The sequence below is a fragment of the Drosophila takahashii genome, chromosome 3R, assembly GCF_030179915.1.
Source record: "Drosophila takahashii strain IR98-3 E-12201 chromosome 3R, DtakHiC1v2, whole genome shotgun sequence".
Taxonomy (NCBI): domain Eukaryota; kingdom Metazoa; phylum Arthropoda; class Insecta; order Diptera; family Drosophilidae; genus Drosophila; species Drosophila takahashii.
This window is the reverse complement of record NC_091681.1, coordinates 21,780,419-21,804,171: the sequence shown is the minus strand read 5'-3', so window position 1 is coordinate 21,804,171 and position 23,753 is coordinate 21,780,419. Positions and strand designations below refer to the sequence as shown.

Here is a 23,753-nt window from a genome sequence, read left to right as displayed (position 1 = left end):
TGGCCCTACTCATCTCCTCGGATCCACTGGTGCCGTTCGCCCGCTCCTGCTGCTGTTAGTCGTTCGTCTCAACCTGCCACTTGATGTATATTTCGGCAACATTATACCCGGCGCTTAATACTTTATGCTTATTTTGTTGCCACAACCCCGGTTTTTGGGAGGGGTAAGAGTCTGGCAAATTTATATTCTGCTTTGGCAGCAGGATAAAGTTGTCTAGCTCAGCCTGTTTCTGCTGCAACTTCGCCTGCGGCTTATGATAAACTGGGCTGCACTTAAGCTGCCTCTGCATACGAGTCCAGCTATGTATGTGCTCGTATTTACAGTTGGCTCGACATCCCTTCCCTTTTCTTTCCTTCCCGGCAATTCAATTTTCCCATATTCGTTGGTGTATGTGAGTGTAAGCAGCTTAAAACTTAAATAAATTTCGTTTGTGCCCGAGCTTCTTTCCCAGATATACTCGTATATAAAGTACGTAAAGAATTTTGTATAAATTGCTAGTCGATTTCTTAGCCGGCTACTGCAATTTCCCACTGGGAGGGAGCTTAAGTTGACCAGCTGATGTCGGGCACAGATTTCCGACGCCACTCCGCTAAAAGGGTGGCTACACTGGTGGAAATGGAAATAAAAAGGAAGGTAAAATAACAATTCTAAACAACACAATTTTCTAAATGCTCGTTGGAAACCTAATTATAAATTTTTATTAAAATCGGAAGATGTATAATGTAATATTTACATTTAAAAAATATATAAATTTTGAAAAAGAAATAACAATTTTTTAAATTCTTTTTTGAAATTATAAAGCTGAAGTTTGAAGCGAGTAAAAATGTTTAAAGACTAACACGTAATCGAGCAAATCTTCGATACATTAAAAACCAAATTACTGAGTTGATCACCGCCAAAATTACAAGTACTGTAATAAAAGTATCAATTCGGATCGATGGGGATCCTTCGTTATCTAGCGCCTTGGGGCATTCTGTAACTGATCTCATGCTGGTCTCCTCTTTCGCGTGGAGCCCAGATTCTTGCTGGCTTTCTCCGCTTTTTGGAACCGTAATATCGGTAGCTACGTTAGTGGTCTTCTCTATTAAGTGGATCCCAGCTGCCTTGCAGTCACCGCCATCGTCTTCTGTGTCGAAAAGCGCAACCTCTTTTAGGCTTGGAATATGTTTGCAGACTTCCGAGTAACGTCCAAGATTATTTCCTTCCAAACGAAGACTGTGAAGATTGGGCATGACATCAAACCAGGAAGATTGAAAAGAGTCTATCTTATTATAAGATATGTCCAAATGAGTAAGGCTGACTGTATAGACGGTACAATAGAATAAACTCCAACCGAATAAATTGTGGCTGATGTAAAGAAACTTAAGGCTCCAAAGCTCATATTTTTTGGAGCATTCTCGATTGGGGAAGCCTCTGAAGGTTTTGCATATTTTGAAGGCCATCCAAAGCACTGTCAGTTAAACGATTTCCATGCAAGTCCATCTCGATGACAGATTTGCGGTCGGCAATGGAAAAGATGGTTAGCACATTGTTCGCTGCCTGTAGTTGGGTGACGCTTCCTGTGATGTTCAATTTCGTAATTCCGCTATTCTCCAAGATAAGAGTCTGCGCGCCATAAAGTGTGAGACTTTCTAATCTAATCCTCATGTCGAGGATTTGGAGGCTCCTGACTGAGCCAAGAGTGCCTTCAGCCATGGTAGTCAAGGGATTCGAATTAAGGAGAAGTGTTCGAAGATTTTCATTTCTAGAAAAAAAAGACTTCCGACAAGCTCGTGATCTTGTTGCCACTAAGGTCCAGATGCAGCAGTTCCCAGGTAATCGCCTTGAAAGTTCCTTAAATTGTCATAATTGTGGCAACTTATCTGCAAAAAGCTGCACCCTGCTGTATGACCTAAAATGTTAGGCCATTAATGGCCTAAAATGGGGTAATTTTTGGCCTAGATTTTAGGTAATTGGCTGCCTTAAAATATGAGAAAACCCCTATCCAAAATTTTAGGCTTTCTTTGGCCTAAAAATTTGTACTGAAAAATGTTTCATATTATAAAGTGAATACAGAGAAATTTATAGCTAACTCGAGGTCAATGTCGGCTTAGTCTTCAAGAAGTCGTCATTATTCCAACACACAAAAACGAGCGAAGAGGCTTCACTGTTCAGCAGTGAAATCGCTGTTTTATTGAACGATGGAAGTGGGTTACCATGCAAGCCGCGCTATAACTGGTTGGGAATTATAGCGTCGCTAGAACGGTATCAGAGTTCCGTGCAAATTTATTTAGGTAAAATGCATTAATTTTAAGGCCCACAATGACCTAAAATATTAGGCTATACGGGACCTAAATAGTAGGGCAAATATACCAAAAATTTAAATTTTTAGGCAGTACATGACCTAAAAAGGAACTTTTAGTCCATTTAAAATGTTTTAGGCTATGCATGACCTAAAATGTTGTCCATCATTTTTCTGGGTGTGGAATCCCCAAGAACGAGTTCATCAGGGAAAGCCCCGTCAGCAAAAGTAAGTAGCGACTCATTAGGATACACTCTTATTTCACGTCTGTGGCCGATCTAGGCTCTACGATTTCTGAACCAACCAATTTCGGAAAGAAATATTACGACGACTTTTGTGATAAAATTACCACGCATTTAACTCTGCTGCGCTCGTGTCGAGAAACATTTTTTATAGTTGAATAATACTCCGCATATCTCGAAAAAAACATTCCTTTTAGAATGCGTATGCTTCCGATCGATTTACAAAAATCGAGATAAGAGAGTATTTTTACTTATTGCTTATTGCTTGTTAAACGACATCCGTTGATAACGATAAGAGCCAAAACCGAGTGTATAATAGTTTCCGATATACAAATTTTTAAACAATTGCGGCTTTATAAAATAACAATCTCAAGTGGGAATACTCGAGGCATTTTCTCAGAGTGTAAAATTATGCATTTCCCAGGAGCGCTGAATAAGGATTGAGGTGAGCCATAAGCAGTGGCAGTAACAACGGGACAAAAGCTTTTCATTATGCACGCCACTCGCCGGCGAACAACACGAACAGCAACTCAAAAGGGCAAAGCTGCTCGGGCAATCCCTTCTCAACCTCAACCTCAACCGGCTCAACATCCTCCTTCTCCCGTCAAGTGCACTTTTTCGAATGCCTTTCATCAAAACACTTAATTTGCATAATTTTCGTGAAGAGAGTTGGACGGTTGGCATCAAGAGCAGAAAAAGTATGAGACGATTTAATTCCGCCAGCTTTAATAAAAATGCAATTGCAAGTACCAGAAAATGTGCCACACAGTTCGGCCTCGAAAACTTTTCGCTGGCAGGTGGAAGAAGAAGACCTTTTGTGCGGTGCGGTAATCTAATACTTTTACTTCATTTAACGTTATGAAATTTCATGCACTTTGCAAATTTTACATAAATGCTCGGGGAAAAATGAACCCGGGGCGCAGTATTGCCGACGGAAAAGCAGCATCGGACAAAAACACTTTTGGCCAGGCAGCAAAGGCAAAATGCATTTTTCGGTAAATCAGCCTAATGCACTCAATGACCCCACTATCAAGCCTGAAAATATGGCCGAAAGCAACAAGCAAAGCTAAAGGGATAAAAATACCAAGAAAAGGGAGACTCAAAGCGGATGTTACGTCGCAAATTTAATCTAGCAAGCGATAGTTGAGGTAACTGTGTAAAGTTAATTCACCATAAGCTCCAACAAAGGCAACAAGTCAAGTTCAAGGAATTCAATGACGAGAAAAATTAAGCTTAGTAAATTTAATTATATATAAAAATAAAGAAAGGAAGCTAACTTTGGCCAGCCGAAGCTCATATACCCTCGCAGACATCTGACTGAAATTATAATACCCTCTGCAAGGGTATGAAAAGGCACATTCTGTGACACATAATTTTAAAAATTATCAATTTAAAAATAAAACGTCAACTCGAATACATTTTATTCTTGCTTTTATTACCATCACCTATGTAAAATATAAAATCATTTTGCTGTGCCAAAAATTATTCAAATGTTTTATATTCTCGTTTGATTCCTGCTCCTAAACCTTTCTAAAAAATGGATTGTCTCTAATTCCGAAGTTGTTCTCCTGCAACTTTCAACCATTTTGTCGTGTTCCCGTTTTTCCATGACGACCGTTTTTTCTATTACGTGAATTCCAGCTTCTTTGCAGGCTTCGATCAATTCGCTATGAAATCCTGTGTCGAAAAGCGCAATCTCTTTTAGATTTGGAATGTATTTAAAGACATCAGAGAAATCATCCAAATAATTTCCTTCCACACCGAGAAAAAAAACCGTTCTCAACGTTCTTGATTTCAGTATTTTCGTTCTCAAAAGTGAGCCGAGAACGGTTTTACTAAAATCAAGAACGAGTGTTCTTGATTTGAGACTACTTTTTTGAAAATAAGTATTCTTGATTTCAGTATGAGTCTTCTTGGACTCAAGAAGAAACATTCTTGGATTCAAGCATAGGCGTTCTTGGTTTCAAGAATAGGCGTTCTTGGTTCCAAGAGTAAATCGTTCTCGGGTTTAATAATTTCTCTCTTACCAAGAAGAACGTATTCTTGGTTTCAAGAAGACAAAATTCTTGGATTCAAGCATAGGCGTTCTTGATTTCAAGAATAGGCCTTCTCGATTTTAAGAATGTTCCACTCTTGATGCAAAAAGGAATTTTTCAGAAAAATTAAAAATTTCATATATTCACTTTTTTTTTATTTTATTAATTTTTTATTTATTATTATAGATATAACATAATTACAAATTACTTATAACTAAACATATTTAAGTCTAACAGCAATCTTATCGTTATTAAGTAAGTACGAATAAATTTAAGTAAGTTTAAGTAAATATAAAGTTTTATAATTTTAAAATGTACCTTGCCAAGCGTGCTACCTCCTCTAGGTGGACCGATACCAATCAGCGATGTTTGTTTCTCGCTCTTTTCCTGATTACGTCCCCCAAACTGCAAGATTTATATATAGTTTAAATAACAATAAATAATAAAAATTGTATATTGTTTATATATATACATACTTTCGAGCTTTGCGAACAGCTTCTCCCGGAACACAATACGTAAACCAATTGGCGGAATCGCCTCATTGATCTCTCCTTGTCCATGAAGACACTCCAGCGCCTAAAAATAGTTAAAGTATTATTTCATATTACTTTTTTAAAACAGAACCTTACAAGCGCAAGCACGCTCCTGCATAAACACACATATGTATACATACATAGATGCATTTAGCGTGGCGTCACTTTTTTTCACAAACATACAAGTTCGAAGTATTTATTTATTATATAGCTTATTTTCATTATTTTTATTATTACACTAATGTTATTATTAAATACTTACGTTTGAGGAAGGGGAGCGCACTCAAAATATCTAGTTCCTCTAGAAGGTTCTTTAAACGTGTGTCGTCCGCGTGTGTACTCCGCTTCACTGGCCGAAAAAAAAACGAGCATTTGACGAGAGCCGAAGTAAACTTCGGTAGCTTGCCGAAAAATTCCAGAGAGAATGTCTCTCTCATTTTTTCTCTCTCTTATTTTTTTTCATCTCTGAGACGAAGTTGAGAACGATTTTAAGAATGCTTGGGGACGATTTCAATAACGTTCATGCTTGATAAACGAAATCGAGAGTGATGTATTCTCAAAAAGCCAGATCAAGAATGGTTTTATTCTTGATTTCAAGAACGTTTGTGCTAAAAAAAGTGAGAAGACAAAATACTGAAATCAAGAATATTCGTTCTTGATTTTTTCGTTCTCAAGTTTTTTCAGTGCACGCGTAGACTTTGAAGATTAAGCATGCCATAGACCCACTTCTGGTGAAATTTATCTCTTCGAGTGTGAGAAATGTCCAAATGAGTAAGGCTGGGTGACAACAAGGGTGTATAGTAATCAAAGTAATACAGATAGTTATGGCTTATGTTAAAATACTTGAGGCTCCAAAGCTCCATTTTATAAAACCATGCCCGGGTGATTATCGAGGTTAGCAAGTTTTCTGACACATCAAGTCGCTGAAGATTTCGCATTTTGTCTAGTCCACCAAGAGCCGAGCTATTTAAACGATTTCCGTGAAAGTCTATCTCGATGACAGATTTAGGGTCGGCAAGAAAAAAGTCGGCTATCTTATTGTTGGCTGCCTGTAGTTTAATAACGCTGCCTTCAATGTTTAACTTCGTAATTCCGCTGTTCTCCAAGATGAGATTCTGCGCACCGTATAGTGCAAGATTCCCTAAAGGACCACAGTTACTCATGTCGAGCATTTTGAGGCCCCTAAGTGGGGCAAATATGAGCTCACCCACTTTAGTCAAGGGATTAGAATTAAGAAGCAGCGTCGCAAGGAATCTGTTCCTAGAAAATATGTCTTCCGACAAGCTCGTGATCTTGTTGCCACTGAGGTCCAGATGCTCCAGTTCGCTAAGGGAAAAAAATACGTCCTTTGGAAGTTCAGTTATACCTCAGCTCTGAAGGCTAAGCTTCCCCAGTTGAGAGAGGTTGTTGAAGGCACCACTTTGCACTACGCCTATACTGCTTGAAACCAGATAGAGACTTTGCAGATTTTGAAAGCGGGAAAATTGATTGTTCTGCAGCTCAGAAAATTGGCTTTTCTCCAAATGCAGTGAAAGTAATCGGCTTAATAATCGTAACCGACCGGTACGGAATTGATCGAAGGTGGTACTGGTGCAATTGATTAGTTCCAGGTGAGTCCTCATTCGATACGGTGTACAGCTCTCCGACCTGGAAAAATCAACTTCCTGTATGTTTTGGTTCCCAAGGATCGAGTTGAAGACGAAAAGCACCGTCAGCAGAAGTAAAAGACGTCTCATTGGGACTGAAAATTATTTTACGTCTGTTGTCTAGAAAAGTTTTGCTTATACTGAACCAACGATTTTTTGAATAATTTATTATGGCGCGATAATACTCCCTTGCTCTCCTATCGAATAACATTCTTTCTATTTTAGTATTGCCCGGCATGTGTCGAAAAAAATCATTCCTTCTAATTGAGTTTACAAAAATCGAGATAAGGCGAACACTTGCGGGAGTGTTTTTAAAACAGCATAATTGCTTCTCAAACAACATCCGTTATTAACGATAAGAGGCAAAGCCAAATTGCTACATTTTCAAATGTAGGTTATTATTCGATTTCAGAAAAATTCTATTAATAATTTTATCCCAAAAGTGTGGTTGCATTTAGTTTTTCCCTCAGCAAGGCAATCTCAAATTCTTAACTATATTTAAAACATGTATTTATGATCCCGACTGAATTAATAATATTTAAATTACTCTCCCTCATGGACCTATGACCTGACTTTGGACCCACTGACATCACCTTTGGCACCGATTCAAGCAAACCCATTTAGCCCACACCGATAACGTCTAACCTTCTACCTTTTTCTGTTGCAGCTGAGCAATGACATTGGCTACGTGCTTTACTCGGCGCTGGGCTCCTTCTACATCCCCAGCTGCATAATGGTCTTTGTGTACATACGAATTTACTTTGCCGCCAAGGCGCGGGCGAGGAGGGGCATCAAAAAGCATCCCCGCAAAACAAACAACGAACAGGTGAGTGGAATCCGTGGGGTAACACAAACACGAACGGGGCTGATTATTTATGAATTTTGACCCGTCAAAATGTTTGTGTGCCTAATGAACTCTGACAAAAGCTCTCCCCGATTGCACATCGATGGGGGGATGGATTTTGGGTCTCACACCTTCGGATCGTTAATGCGGTTGGCCGCAAAATGTGTCAGGCATGGAAATGAGAATTTTTACGATTCAATGGACAAATGTAATTCTTCTAACCGACTGTGGCATATGTGGCGTATGTGTAATATTCGCACACACTTTACCCAGCCCACACTTCCGCTTTTGGGCAAAAGTAATTGTGCATTACCTGAGGAAGCTGCAAATTGAGCACACATGCTTCGCTTCAATTTCCCATCAACAACTTTTGGGGCCACGTGTAGGACTTAACCCCATTCCAATTCCAATTCCCCCTTTTCCCCGTGTCAGGCCATCAGGCAATGCAGCTTGCCAACGCTGCAATTTTGGCCGCTGCAGCACAGTTGGCCACGTTAAGGCAAATGGCCATTATGCAGGGGCCATTCAATGCAATGGCATTTGCTGACTCCACACACACGCCCGCTCTTAACGGGCTTTGTTGGAAAATTATCGCTGAAAATTTAATCGAAACTCCACCCCAAATCCACTGATTGAGTGAAAAGTCTCTAATGATCGTCAATTACCTGCCGCAACGAGTGCCAATGCAACGCAATTTGCATTTTCAATTAACTATATGCGCAATGCACACGGGCACAAAAAAAAAACAGAATCCTGAAGTGCGGTGGAAAACATTGCAGTCTGGACAGTGCTGGCAATATCAGCGACACTTCTCGACCATTTTGTGCAAACAAATTCAAGAGCAGCGGCCCAAACGAGCGATTAACAAACAGGGGGAAAAAGGGGGAGGTACGATGGGCGGTGGAAAAACAAGCAGAGGAAAAACCAAAATCAGGGAAACAGAAGGGGAAGATTCCCACACATATGCTGACAACGCGATTTGCTTCGAGCATTGTTGCTGTACCTATTGTGGGGTATGATCAGTTGACGCAGAGAAAATATTATTAACCAATATTAAAAGAAAAAAAATTATTATTTTTGACAAAAGATATATTTTCTTAAAAACGGTTTCAATTTTTCATAGTTTAAAAAAGTACGATGTTAAAATATTAAGAACTTCCAATTATTTCCCTTATAAACAATTTATTTAAAAAATTAAATGACTGTTTTTTTTTGTTTGTTTTACGTATTTTTCACACTATGTTACTATCCTAAAAATCACAATTCAATTTTTTGTTTTTTTCAAAAATATGTGAAAGGTTAAAATATTAAGAAATATTGATTATTTACTATTTTACTTTTTATTTATAAAAGTAAATAATTGGGTTTTTTGATTTATTTTAAAAAATTTTCAAAAAATATAGGAAATACATCAAAGAAATTCTATAAAATTAAAGGGTATTTAAACATTCGATCCCCGACCTCTCCTTATTTTATTTTCATTTTCGTTGGGACGCTCAGTGTCTCTGTTAATTGCCCGGGGTAATTGTTGCTGCTTTTCGAGCATTGAATATGCACGGCCCCTCCTCCCTCCGCCCAGTCCACTGCTGAGTCCACAACCCATCCAAAGGCAGCAGCCCTCGCTCCATGTTTGTGTAATCCGCGCGCTCGGACGCGTTTCTGCCGCCCGTTGGCTTAAACAGGATTTTCGAAATGGAAAACTGTTGTAGCAAGTGTTGGGCCATCTGTCCCTGTTCTCGACTGCAGTTGCACTTGTGCGGATCTGCAAGCTAATTTGCAATGCCCGAGCATGTGAGACTGTTAATCACACAGAACCACTTTGAGAACTGTGAACCGTGCTGGCACAGCAACAACACTGCTAGCAAATTAAAAATGTAATGCAAACGAATTTATGATCTCTAAATGTGTACGAATTAACGACTTAAGATTACCTAAAGCAATCATAAAGTATGGATTTTGTGAAAGACCCAGAATAATTTACCATCCAACAATCATTAACTTTTTTACATAATTAAAAATTTGGAACGCAAATTTAACTGAAATTAATAATTTTCAAGTATACAATTAATTTAAAAACAACCAAATAAAAAGGGAATAACTTTCAAATTTAAAATTTAGGAAAAACATTTTTTAAAATTGGAAATGTAAAAAATAATTTCATTTTAACGCCAAAATGTTAAAAGAAAATCTATACAAACTATATAAAATACAGTTTAAGCATTTTCACCTCCCCTATACTATAATCATGAATATACCAAATTTTTAGGCGACATTTTTCATTGCATCTCCTGACCTTTTTCGGTGAATTAATAGTAGCTCATCCTTTGACCTTTTTCGCCGCAGGTAACGAGCTTCACCACCGCCAAGAAAGGAACCATACCGATGCCCTCCTCCAGCGGCGCGGCCGCTTTGCAGCTGCATCAGCAGCGCCAAATAGCCACCATCGAGACTCCACCGAACAGCGCCACTCTGCCCATGCAGATACCCACGGTGACCATGGACCTGGCCTCCGACATCTCCACCTCGGAGGCGGGGGAACTGGAGGCGGTGGCCGCCCAAACGGTGCTGGCCTATGCCAATCCCAATGGGGCGGGCGTTAATTCGGTCACCGTGGTGAGCAGCGGGAATGGGGGTGCCGCCTCCACCATAGACAGTGCACAGCCCACCTCGCCGAGGGAAACGCTCCATGTGAGCACGATAGCCACCGGTCGGGTGGGTCTCAATGTGCCCGTGCCCCCGTCCATGGGCAGCAACAACTCCATCAATGCGCTGAACAACAACAACGGCAGCGTGGCCATGGATGGCGGAGGCGGAGGAGGAGGAGGAGGAGGAGCAGCATCCGCTGGCGGGGGAAATGGAAGTGCAGGTACGACGACGACAGGAGGACTGCAAACGCCGGGCAACGAGCTGCGCGTCTCCCCAATCGCCGGAAGGTGTCGAGCCTTATCCGTGGGCGTGGACACGGACATGGTGAGTGAATTCGATCCATCCAGCAGCGATTCGGGCGTGGTCAGTCGCTGTGCCGTGGTCAAGCCGCTCAAGTTTCGCCTTTGCCAGCCGATCTTCGGGCGCAAATCGAATAATCAGCAGCGTCGCAACGAGGCCAAAGCGGCGGCCAAGAATCAACATCCCAGTGCGGCGACGGGCAACAAAAATCAACAGCAGCAACAGCAGCATCAGCAGCAGGTGGTGAAGGCGGAACTGGAGCCGGCCATACCGAAGACCCCGAAGCCCCGGGATCCGGAGAAGGAGAAGCGAAGGATTGCGCGGAAGAAGGAGAAGCGGGCCACCCTAATCCTGGGGCTGATCATGGGCAGCTTCATCGCCTGCTGGCTGCCGTTCTTCTTCCTGTACATCCTGGTGCCGGCATGTAGCAGCCACTGCAATATACCCGATTCGGCGTTCGCCGTCGCCTTCTGGCTGGGCTACATGAACTCGGCCCTCAATCCGGCCATCTATACCATCTTCAACAAGGACTTCCGGCGCGCCTTCCGGCGCATCCTGTTCAAGTGATGTTTGGCCTATGTGTGCTGTTACAGGTGCGTTTACGCCAGCATCGAGAAGGCAACCGAACGTGCCATGGGCAGCACACCCATGGGCTATGGTCATGGCATGTATCAGCACTACAGGCGTTAGATTTGCTTCGTTTTGGTAATGCCATAAGCCCCAGTCCCTTCCAATTCCCCCAAATCCCAAGCTGCAAAACTATCGATTATTTAGATATGTTTTCCATGTTTTTCCTACTGATCATTTTTACAACAATTTGGATTATTTTGCAAGTCATAAAATTATTAGAATTTTTTTTATTTTTAACCATTTCAGATTATCGGTTTTTGTACAATTATTACGATATTTCATGTTATCGAATTTATCGACTATACTAACAATCGATAGTTTTGCAGCTCTGCCCACTCCCAATCGCTAACCCCATCTTTCTTTGAACTTTTTGTTTGAATAAAAAAGTAACGAACATTGTAGCTCATTTCAAAAGCAATGAACGGCTGTGAATTTGATGGAATCTCTCAATTTCAATTTACGCATTTTGGTTTCGTTTCGTTTGGTTTCTCGAGCACCCTTGAACCCAGAGACCCCAGAGTCCCGGAGGCCCCAGAACCGAACCGAACCGAACCCACCACGGCCCACACACTTTTCACACTCGACGAGCTCATAGAAATGCATGAGCTGAGCAAACAAGAATTTGAGCTGGGCAAACATCTATTATGCTCCCTGAATGGATGTGTCCGCCTGCGACGGGTATGGCCATTCAACTTGAAATAATTTCGCAAATTTCCATTTGCGGCTGCATTGCCAATGCCAAACATTAGTGCAGACTGCAAATGTGTCAAGAGTCAGGTAGCAGGGCAATACATGGCCCTTACTTCCACGAAACTCTACCATTGTTGTGCACTGGCAATCAAAATCGAGGTCAACAAGTGTGCGTAGTCGAACGTTGGCAGCAAATTAATTTAATTCCTTTTTAATACTTTGGCAGCCGCTTATCCACTACTTCGACGAAAATCTTAGAGTCAGGGCGCCCCTGCAATTGCGAGGTTCCATTTGGCTGGGGGCCAAATCAATAATTCCATGTGCACACAAATGTAACTATAATCCAGCACAACAAAGTACAAAGTAACAAAGTGAGCACACAGCTATGGGGAAACAGAAACAGCGACAGATTCCACAAGGCAGCCGCAGTTTTATTCATTCACTCAAAGATATTTCACTCAGCGACACAGAAAGTGGGAGCCAAAAATGAAAAAGAAAAATAAACCAAATGTATGGGAACCAATGCCTAATGGGCACAGACAGATGCAAATGCAAATGGTTGGCTTCTACACTCATAAAAAAAAATACATTTTCTTATAGTTTGTTAAAAAAAAATGTGGGTACCGAAATTATTTCTTACATTTTTAACTTACAATTTATTTTTCCGTTTTTTAATAATTACCTTTTTGTAAATATATTTTAAATGCATTTATAAACGATAGGAAAATACTTTGTACAGAAAATATATTTGGTGGATTAGCTTTGAATTAAAACTTTTTTTCTGGAAAGGCACATTAATACTCAAGGCTGTAGCAGACGATTTCCTCACCTTTTACAATTTATATTTAAAGTTTGGAAAATTTGGGTTTTCAATTTGAAAAATATTAAGAAACAATACAAATTTAATTTGAAGCCATATTCTTTAGCTTTTAGAAATATATTTTAGGTTTGTATCAGCAATCATTTAAAGGGATTTAAAATATTAAGAAATTATAAAAATGTAATTGGAAACAATATTTTCTTTTTGTGTGTACCTCCTACCCTGGCAACATTTTCTCCACCATTTCCCACTTTAGTTTTTGGCTATGCATCAGCAAATGCATGCGCCCGGCCGAGTGGAATAGACAGCCCGTCACCCAGTCAGTCAGTCATTCAAGCATTCAGTCAGTCAGTCACTCAGTCAGTCGAACGGACGGACAGACAGTCGTCACTGGAACGCTACAATGACACCGAGTTAGACGAAGATGGAGACAGAGGAGCATGGCCAGGAACAGGGGCGGACAGACGACTCTGTTTTTGGCATGTGGCCCAGAATGGCTCTCCATTTCGTTTGGCTGGTTGGGCGGCTTGTTTTGCTGGCCAAAGCTATAGCCAAAAAAAAAAATGGCAAGGAAAAAATATATTGTACGGCCCAGAGCCCACACAGAAAAACACGGAGGAACGTCGGGCTGACAGTCTATGCATAAATTTTACGTACAATTTATTTTACTTCCTGTGCGATGGCTTCGTTCCTCATATTTTTTGGACACTTTGTGGCAAGGTGCAACTAAATCTGCCAGCCACTTGTAACCAGCAAATCGTAATCTGGTCAGAGCAATCTTCAATCTCCAATATACCATCTATAATCACCTTGTTCTCCGTCCCGAAACATCCGAAATTTATGGCAGCTCTTAGGCTGCTCGCTCGACCTTTCAACACATGTCGGCATTTTCGAAGAGATTGATCAGATTTATAGCTCTGTCCATAGGCTAAGTGCTTGCGGTTGCCGAAGACCTCTTAAAATTGTTTAAGAACGCATAAATAATGCGACCGAGATCGGCCCTGAATGTGCAGGGAAGTGTTTCATTTGAATAAATGGATATCGACGCAAGAACTTTGATGGTGTTGAAAGACAAACACCGAAGGCTTTTGGTGCCTGCATTTTTTATGGATCACACAGCATCCTGCTGAACGTTTTGGCATTGTCAGCAATGTGTGTACAACAACTGCACTCAAATGACAATTTGAACAGCGACAGAAAGTCCAACAATAACAGCTACAACAGCAACAACAAGCTAAATGGCAGGACAAAAAAAGGACTGTCGTGCACAAAGCGAAATCGAAAACAATTGAAATCGACAGCAAGGGAAAACCCAAGTGGAGGTGGTGCTGGGTGGTGCAGGGTGGTGCGGTGCTGCAGGTGGTGCAGCAGGCACATTAAAATGCGCGAGGTACACGAAGAGAAAATTAAAAAACCGGGTAACTTCAGAAAATGTAAATTAAAGAGCAAAAAAATAATTAAAAATATCTTTAAACTTTTGATGACAGTGGTAGAAACAATCATGACTTCTTTTTTTTTTATACTTAGCTTAAGAAGTCTTATATTCTGTTTACAATTAAATAAAAATATTTATAAATACGTTAAAAAAGATTAATATTTTCGAACCTGACATTTTTTTTTGTAGTGTTTAATTATTCAAGTCATCTGCTGTTCAAAACCAGAATTGTTGGCCAAAAAATTAATTTTTTTTTTGTGAAGCATGCTTTTTTTTCAAGCATATTTTCTCTCACATTTTTATATTTTTCTCAGTGGAAACACAAATACAGCACCATACACACACAGCACTTAACTGCACTTAGGTGCGACAGCCAGATGAGTGTCGAACGGCATTCCACGGATGGCATTGTTTTGCCTGGCACACTGAAAGTCATTTTCACTTAAAGCGTAAAAAGCAGCCTGGCATTTTAGACCACCCGACGTATACGCAACACCATCCTTTGTGTCCTTTTTATTTTGAAATTTTGGAAGGGAACTGCCTTTGCGGACCTTGCTAAGGCACATTAATAAAATTGCAATTAACGTCACAATTAGCAATCACCATAAATTAAATGCTCGACAACAATTTAAAATTTATCATGCCAAAGTAGCCAAACAGAACAAAAAAAAAACAAACAAACAAGGAGCAACAAAAAATGTGAGAAAAAACATTTTGAATAATTCAGAGCTATTTAAATTAATTCCCATAATTTAATTATGAGATTTGGAATGCGAATTTTTCGCTTTGTTTGCCTTAATTGTTTTGAGTCAACAGGGGAGTTGTCCGAAAACGAGTAAATAACAAAATGAAGCTTAAAACATTTACAATAATTACATAAAAACATTTTAGATTACTGTAGTCTTATTGTCTCATTTATCCTTTTTTACATTTTAATTTCGATTGCCAGAGGCCGCAAATTCGCTTGTGAAATTTAATTATTTATAGCGTAAAATGCGTAAATTAGAATTTGCATTTCTGTCAACATCTATTTCGGCGCCATGCATTTAATGCCATAAGCCAATTTAATGCCTGATTAACTTGGCAAATTGCAGAGGTATTTATAGAAAATCGGATAGGCAGGGAAAAGGTACTTTAAATGAATTTTTGTTTGCGGTTGCAGAATTTTCAGAGTATTCTGCAACTGTTGGTAAACATTTTAATGGATTTTTTTTGGAAATTACTATCGTTCATGCACACAAATGGTAATTCATGCGTAACTATTGCCCAGACGCGCCAGTCATAATTACAGGTTCTTTCAAAAATAGAAAATAAATTACACTTTGACTTAAATGAATTCAAACATAAAAGCATCAAAGCCATCAATAAAACGGCGTTCACTTTCGTTTACGACCCGCCCACATGATAAACACGTGAAAATTGCACACAGAAAATTGCATTGTTGCCGAAATCGCATGAACGCTTCCGTGGCGCCGGAATTTTTTGGAGGGTCTGTGATATATATAGAAATACCTATACATATATTTTTGGAACGCTCTTGGAGCAATTATCGTGACCATTAGGCGGCTGCAAGGGCATGAATCATCGAAATGCGGCTTGCTGCCCTGCATATTAATTAATAAAGTATAAAGGCCATAAATGTAAAACTCATAACGACAAATGTTGGACCATAAATATGCACTTAGGTATTTATGCGCATTGACAGCATGAATATTTATGAGGCAATGACGACAGCGACAGCGGCCATTAAAATGCGCCCCCCGTTGATTAATTGGAAAAGTTGAGTTGGTCGTTCGGTTTGGTTTCGGTTTGGCTCGGTTCAACGGGTCGTATGCTTGACGCTTTTTAGGCCCTCCCCCCATTTTGCATGTCTCAAAAACGCCGCCCAAAACTAAGCAAATCCAATGCCTGTGTTCAGGTTTAGAAACGAAAAAGAATGGAATTTATTTGTTTGCCATAAGATAAGCCATGCGACCATCTAAGTTCAAGTTTTGAGGCTTGTCTTTCAAAGCCAAAAACAAAAAAATTACAATGACTGAAATGTTTAATGAAATTATTTCATTACAAAAAACAAAAAGCAAACAAATTGCAAGTAACATAAACGTATTTCAATATTTAAACTTAAACTTTTTGCTAATTGTAAACTAGACACAAATATTTATATATATAAATATTAAAGATAAATAACAGATATATATTAAAGTTGAATTTTGAAATTAGATAAACGCGACTGCGGGTATTTGAATAGTTCAGATATATTTAGCATAATTTATAGTTGCCGATAAATAGAAAAGTTTACTCATTTAATTGTATCGTACGACATATGCATAGCAACAATTTTAACTCATACTCTCTCATACGTGTCTGTTCCACCTAGTTGTGTGTAGATCAAATATGAGCAAAAAATAAGAAAATACCACCAGTTTATGAGCATCGAGATACTTCACGGAACCGAAAAAACATGTGTACAACAACCTCTGTGTGTGCACGCAAATGTATATCAAATCAAGCGGTAAAAAAATCAAATTTCGGTAAATGACGGAATAAATGAACATAAATTAAAACTACCTACATTTTAAGCGGAAGTCTTCCACTACAATTACGCTCTCTCCAATTGCATTGTATTCGTTCCCTCGTTTCACCGACTTCAACTTCTGTTCCCGGGGCAGACTATGTAACTAAATGTGTGAATATTAAATAAGTGTATGTATTTCGAAAGGTTTCTTCCCAAAACAAAACAAACAACAAAAAAATAAACAGAAAACTAGCAAAAACATAATAAAATGTAAACCAAATGGAAAATGTAAGCCATAAATTTACATTACTTAGAAAAATGCTGCACAAATTTGCATGTTAGTTTTCCTAGCCATGCAAGCTACGATTAATAAACTGTAGTTAACAATGGGTAAAATACACAGAAAATATTCTATGAATAAGTAAGGAACTATGTTAAATATTAGACATTTATTTTCATCTGTTACGGAGGAGCAAGAGTTCACATTTCGTTATTTATACATTTTTTGTAGTGTCCACATAGCTAACAACGAAGTAACATGGTGCTATGAGTTACGATTCTCCTCGGTTCATCGTGCATCACTCATCGACTCAGGGTGGTCAAAACGTTAAAATCTGAGCCCCTTTTAACGTCTTGGTTGCATGTAGAGCACCACCAAAAATTAAAACACTAAAACCACACTCACCCACACGGCAAGAGGCCAAAAAAGAGAACTCAAATCAAAATTGAAAGTTAGTTAAGGGAATTAAGAGCATTTCAAACTTACTTAGCAACTAAGCATTGTAAATACCTATAAATTATGCCATGTTATAGTTTGTAGTTTATCCTAAATATAATACGATTACGATTACGATAATGAAATGTAAATTGAGCAACACAAAATTGCAAATTGAAGCCACCAAAGAATTGAATTTTCGCATGTAAGTCGAACAAGTAAACTAAAAAGTATTTACTTATACCAAAGCTAAGAGACTAAGTGTAGACAGAGCAAAAAGCAACCTAACATCAGAGAAGACTACCCCCTCTTTCGTACCCCCAAAAAAGCAACAATAGTCGAAAAGTTTTAGCATTTAGGCAATCATATATCATAGTTCAACTAAACCAAACTAAACTAAAGGCGATTCCTCCCAAAAACTAAATGTACATTTCTGAGAATAGCGAGACAACAAAACACCAAGAACTAAAAACGCATTTAAAACTTTAAGTTTCGTTGTTTTTTCTACCCCCACACACCAGTTGAGTTTGAGCAAACGTAACATTTACCCATTGTATGGGACAAGTTGTTTTCCTAAGATCTTGTAGTCTAAGTGGAACTTATAATATAGACCATACGATATATGATAACTACGAGAACTAAATTAAAACTATTAGCTAAGTGAAGTACATATGTCCAGTAGAAAGGACAATAAAGATTTAATTGAAATTATACGGTACGATTACAATTACCACTAAACAGCCGACGAAGAATACGACAAGAGGTTCCAACTCGAACTCATCAAAACCAAGCTAAAGCTACCAAACAAAATACTGAAAAATAAACAACCTTTTAAAACTTACTCTCGTTAAGCGAATCGGAAAACCAGAGCGGAAAAGCAGAAATCATAACTGAATAATAAAACCGAAAGTATTCTTAAATTCTTTAAATGCATTCGTCAAATTATTTGTTGTCGCCCTTCTTTTTTTGTGCAAGGCCAGAAATACTTGGAATTTCAATGGAAAGCGAAAGTGACATACCAATGAAGGTATACAAAGGGAGTGAAGTAAGTAAGAACACCCAATAAATTCAGCAAAAGTTTATTCGCGGAGGGAGTAAAAATGCGACGCAGAGATGCGGCGTTTTAAATGGCATTTTAATTTCCTGTATGCGCAGACGCCGCTCCAAAAAGGACCGGCATTTCGGCTCCTCAGCATATTGATTTTCCACAGCAGCCTTGACATTGCCGAGCTGTCAAAGTCGGTCATTAAAAATGCAGTCTAACAAAAGGTGAGATAGCTACTAAATATAGCGCACTTCTGGGGGAAGATATATAAAAAAATAATAGCACACCTTAAGGAGCAGGTATTTTAGTATTTTACAGGTAGAAACACTTTACTTGTCTATTGTTCAGTGAAAAACAAATAGTATATTGACTAAACTATTATTTTCTAAAAATTAATTTAAATTCTAAATACTTTGTTTAAAAACCCAATACGGGTTTAATCTTATTATTTGCACGTAGCGAAATTTTTTTTTTTATAATTCCACATTTCCTTGAAAATTTTAGTGCGTTTAATTGCACATCTTTTTGCTGATTAATGCATTCCCAGAAAGAAAATACGAAATGATACGTCCAAAGTTTATCTAGCTAAATGGAAACCCCAAACCGGACACAATTATCCCACTTTGTTGACTCAATCCCTGGGCGATTCATTAGCAGAGTGTACTTTATACTCTTTTTGAAAAGGAAAATAAAAAACGAAACAAGTTTCTGTGTGATCAATTGTGTTGTGAGCGCAATTAAATAATTAGCGCCAAATACGCGCTCTTAGCGCCGCAACAGTCTCATTAATCAAAAGCGCGCCAGCAGCATGCAAAGTTTGTCAAGCCAGTTTGTTTGCCCGTCTGCGAGTCTGCCAGCCAGCCAGGTGCTAATTACACACGTGACGCCGCTCCGCGAAAAACTGGGCTAAAACCTACAACTTTCCTGCGCAAACCCAAACCAAAAACACACAGCCCGCGTCTGTGCGAAGGAAAAGGGCAGAGGGAGTGAAAACCTGCGGGCCAAATCCAAATGCCAGCCACAGTGCTAATTGTTTCAGTTGTTGCTCCCAAAACTTGTGCAGCGTTTATCAACCAGGTCAGAAGTCGCTGCCAACATCATTTTCCAGCGGCATTAGAAAAAATTAAAAGCACCCGCGAATAATTGTCACGAAACAAGAAGCTACACAAGCCGAGCTCGTTTCTATGGCACAAAACGTAAAAAAGAGAGATGGCTACATGAGTTGTGCAAGTTTTAATTAGTTAATTTAACGCCTGGCACCAACAGGAGTCCCGTTGCACGCTGCGTATGAGTAATGAGCGAGCTGGTTCAGTCGCGCAACTACACGTATGCGTGATACGGAAAGACGTCTAAATACGTGCAGTGAGAAATAATATAACAAATAAATGCTTATATTTTGATTAAATAATATCCGGACTTTTATTTCTGTAAAATATATACGTATGCAGATTTTTATTTCTGTAAAATAAAAAAAAAAGTAAAGAAAAGAAAAGAAACGCCTTTCAAAATGAATCATTTTTAATTGAAGCCTTAACTATCTGAATACGACTGCAGAATTAATTTGTGAAGCATTTAATTTCGCATCTGTTTTTACAATGAGTATCCCAAAAGTTTCTAAAAACGTTAAACATCCTGAATTGATTAAAATAATATTAAAAGAATGAGAAGAGTGTTTCCTCTTTAATTTATAATTCAAATACCTTATAATCGGAACTATAAATTAAATTAAAACCATAATGAGCATTGTAATATACTAGTTTACTCAATAATTAACAAGAATTAAAGTGGACTTAAACAAAAATAATGAAATTAAAATGGAATTAAAACCATATTGCAATATCTTTCTGTAGTTTTTTTCCGTGTGCAGGATATGTAAGCCAGCTACCCTTAATGTGTATTTCTTGAAGCTGTCAACATTTTGCCAACGCTTGAACTTTTGCACCAGCAAGCCAGGCAAAACGGTTGCTGGGTGGGGAATGACAGATAGGAAGTCGAGAGACGGGGAGGGACTTTTGCGGTTCGCTGTGCTAAGTAATTTCCCCTTGCGGATGCAACTAATTACTAAACATTTCGCATAAAATTCTCAACTTGACAGCCTCTAACTGCATGGCTAAGGACACGCGCCCACACCCACAGGACACCAACTTGTACAACTTGTCTATGTGGTGGGTGGTGGTTGGTAGTTGCTGGATGTGGGTGGCCCAAGGATGTGAGGTGGTGGCATGTTATCAACGAATCTAACATGCGGTTTGTGCTAATTCACTGGCACAACCAAGCCAACCGCCAAACAGTCGACCACCGCCCTGCTTAGTGGTCATAAAGTAAACGCTATGCCCAGGATAGAAAGGATGAGGGACAGGAGGAGGAGGCAACACTTCCGCTGGAGATGATTAGGCGAACTACCCACACGAGCAGACTGCCGACAGGACTAGGCCGGCCCATTGGCCAGAAAAATGATCGTAAAATAGCTGAAATTATTTAACACTGTTTCGCATTTAATGCAAAAACTTTTCTTTGGCTGCGTGGAAATTGTTGCCGGAAGTTGCCCACAAAGTTGCAAAGTCTGCAACATGCAACTAGCCGCAAGTACCAACAACTCGAGCGACAAACGAAGCGATTAATTGTAGCTGCACTGAGAGCAAGGAATTATCTTTTAAAGATATTCGAAAATTATTAAAAATGGCAATAAAATTGTAAGGGTATAAGTATGTAAAATTTATTTAGACAACATTGTTAGTGCAGCACATTTCTGTCTAATATTTTATGATCAATTATATACAAGTAAGTTATAGCTTATAAAAAAATACACATGCTAATGTTTTTATCAAATGTGAGCTTGGTTTGCTATTTGAAACTATGTTACAACTAGAAGTTAAATAAATCTGCAATATAATGTTTGATTAATGTTATAATAAATTATAGCTTATGAAAAAATACTTAAAATTCAAGTACTAATGAACACAAGTTCTTTATGAAATATAATATTTTTTTAGATTTTTCCTCACTGTATTTGCTTCTTGAGCCTGCCTCCATGTTTTAGTGGTATAAAACATATGTAAATAGGGGGCAAAATAAACGCGTTGTTAGACGTATAATTAAAGGTTCGACTATGAGATATGAGTCACTTTAGCTTGGGGCCAATAGGGCCAAAAGGAAATTCCCCCCTTCTAAAGGGCCAGCGTATTTCATTTTTGCCCCTGCACTTGACTCCGCCCACTGAAAACCCGAACACCCATCCAATGTAATTGGGCAAAGGGCAGTGTCGACAATTGCTGTTTGTTTATCTACATTTGTCGGTGTCGTCGTTAGCGTTGCATGTGTTAATTATATCGCGTTACGTTGCCATGTTTGCGCTGGCATTTCGAATATTTCCATTTCGCAGCCGAACGAGGCAAATGCACTCTGCTTGCTGCGTGCTGCGTGGAGCAGAATCCATATCCATATCCATTGCTTGGCCACTGGTCAGTGGATCGATTGTGGGCCCCAAAAAAATATATGGTTAAAACCGGCTCTGTGCCACAGCAGCCAGTGCGTAAACAAATCCACAATATTTGCCTGTGCGACTAAGAGATGTTCGTTCATTTAAGTGTTGTATTGATACCCAGTAATCGTAGGTAATGTGGGTATATTATATTGCGATAGGTTACTTGTCTGCAAGAAGCGGTCGTTATGGGATAAAAACTAAAGTCTATGAAGGAAACGTTTTTAAAGAACTGTTATTTATGGCGTTTTATCGTTTGACAATTTTATCCAACTAGAAAATATAAACAAATATTTTAATTTTTATTAAATATTAGAGAGGTTTTAAAGGTTAGTCCTTAAAAAATTTATAAAAACCTTAATTTGGCTTTAAGGATATATCTTTTTATTTTTCTAAAAGCTATGATTTTTTTCAGTAAATGCTGGCATGATTATATCAAAAAAAAATTCTATATTTTCTGGTTTCACAGTACAGGGAGAGGAATAAAAGTTGGGAAAAATCCTTTAAATATGATCCTCAACGTTTAAGCAAATTTATGAGCAATGCCGGGTATCTCAAAGTCGGATCGCTCATTTCTTGAGTTCTTTCTTGATTTTTAACGTGTGGAATCAATGCGATTGGGACTTTGGCTGTGAGATGCTGTCGCTGGCGGTACGCCCAGCAGAGCCGCTGGCGGCGCTGCCAGCGTCGACGGCTGCGTCTCACGAACCTTCCGCGACGAACAGATCGAGCCAACAGAGAAATAAATGCCGCCCAAGAGGCAACCGCGCAGCTGGCGATGAAAACAAACCCGTCGTGGCGCTCGCAGACACAAGACGCAGTTCCGAATCGATCCGTGCAGCACTAACAGTCCATTTTCGAAAACGCCAAGTGCCCGAAATCGAGTTAATTTCAAAAATAAGAAAAAGGAAGAAAACTACGCTCGCAGAAAAACGAAAAAAAAAGTAAACGCAATTATTATTATTTGCTTCTCATCTTAGCGTGCTACAAAAATTTATTCACCAACAAAAGCATTGCAATATAAATAGAAAAAAGAGTAGAAAAAAGTGTAGGCGATAAACGGAAAATTGATTGAACAAGTTCGGCATTATCAGGGGGCTCTGCAATCACGCGATCTGGCTGACTGGAAGTTCAATCGAAAACGAGAGGCATTTATTTACATAACCCTTTTGAGGGTTTCGAGAGCCCTTGGGTCACTCGTGCGGACGTGCCAGAAATTTTTGATAACGAAGGTCGACCCACCCCCACCCAACTGAGATGTGGAAAATTTTGTTGTGCTTGTGATTTCGAAAATTTGCGCGACCAAATTGTCAAAAATAAGCGGAAAATTTTGACAACAATCCAAAGAAATATTTGATGGCGGGAAACAAAAAACCCCCATTTCCGAAGAAATTTCATTCCTATTCAAATAAATCGACTGATTTGGTGTGTTTTTTATGGCCAGTAGTTTTTGGATTTTGATAAATTAATTCAAAATGCTAAATATTTACGAACTTTTCACATGGTCAGGCCATTAATTCTGGCCTGGACCCCTCACAGCTCATTAGCAATGCAAACGAGCTACCAAAATATAATCTAAACGGTTTTTAGTCAAACTTTTCAAATATGCCACATAAAGCGCTAAATAGTCAGCTGGCAACGAAACAGGTTCGCCGCAACGGCTCACTCTTACTAATTGAAAACAGATTTGACTATATAGATACTTACAATATCTATTTGATTATGTAAATCCCTTCGAAATCAACAAAAAAGATCTGTCCAACTTATTCCGGTCCATTCACTGGTGGCAAATAGTATTAGGGTTCGTGCCCGCACATCTGCTTCACCCGGTGACTACAAACTGCAAACTATAAACTATAGACTATATAGTGATGTGAATATGGAAAATTAATAA

General features: G+C 39.0%; 3 protein-coding genes across 9 annotated transcripts in view; 2 read left to right on the top strand and 1 right to left on the bottom strand.

Annotated features, from left to right (window-relative positions):
- The window catches only part of Octalpha2R (alpha2-adrenergic-like octopamine receptor), a 54,979-nt gene extending 43,706 nt beyond the window's left edge, over positions 1–11,273 (top strand). The window contains exons 2-4 of one of the 3 annotated variants that reach the window (XM_017141775.2): positions 7,406–7,564; positions 9,926–10,552; positions 10,640–11,273. In XM_017141775.2, the coding sequence (XP_016997264.2) occupies positions 7,406–7,564; positions 9,926–10,552; positions 10,640–11,095 (1,242 nt within the window). In that variant the 3' untranslated portion in view covers positions 11,096–11,273. Of the gene's footprint in view, positions 1–7,405; positions 7,565–9,645; positions 9,727–9,925 lie in introns of those variants that run through there. The other 2 variants (XM_017141774.2, XM_070216096.1) reach the window with 2 other exon arrangements.
- Positions 1–23,753, bottom strand: part of LOC138913243 (uncharacterized) — a 66,475-nt gene that overhangs the window by 10,645 nt on the left and 32,077 nt on the right. Inside the window, exon 3 of one of the 4 annotated variants that reach the window (XM_070216101.1) lies at positions 1,133–1,215. The exons of 2 other annotated variants lie outside the window; for them this stretch is intronic. In XM_070216101.1, coding sequence (XP_070072202.1) covers positions 1,151–1,215 — 65 coding nt within the window. In that variant the 3' untranslated portion in view covers positions 1,133–1,150. Of the gene's footprint in view, positions 1–1,132; positions 1,216–6,559; positions 6,740–23,753 lie in introns of those variants that run through there. One more of the 4 variants, XR_011418888.1, reaches the window with a different exon arrangement.
- Positions 22,625–23,753, top strand: part of LOC108057484 (sodium-coupled monocarboxylate transporter 2) — a 36,237-nt gene continuing 35,108 nt past the window's right edge. The window contains exon 1 of one of the 2 annotated variants that reach the window (XM_070216099.1): positions 22,625–22,803. The gene's annotated coding sequence lies outside the window, so the exon portion shown is untranslated. The remainder of the gene's footprint in view (positions 22,804–23,753) is intronic. The other variant, XM_070216097.1, reaches the window with a different exon arrangement.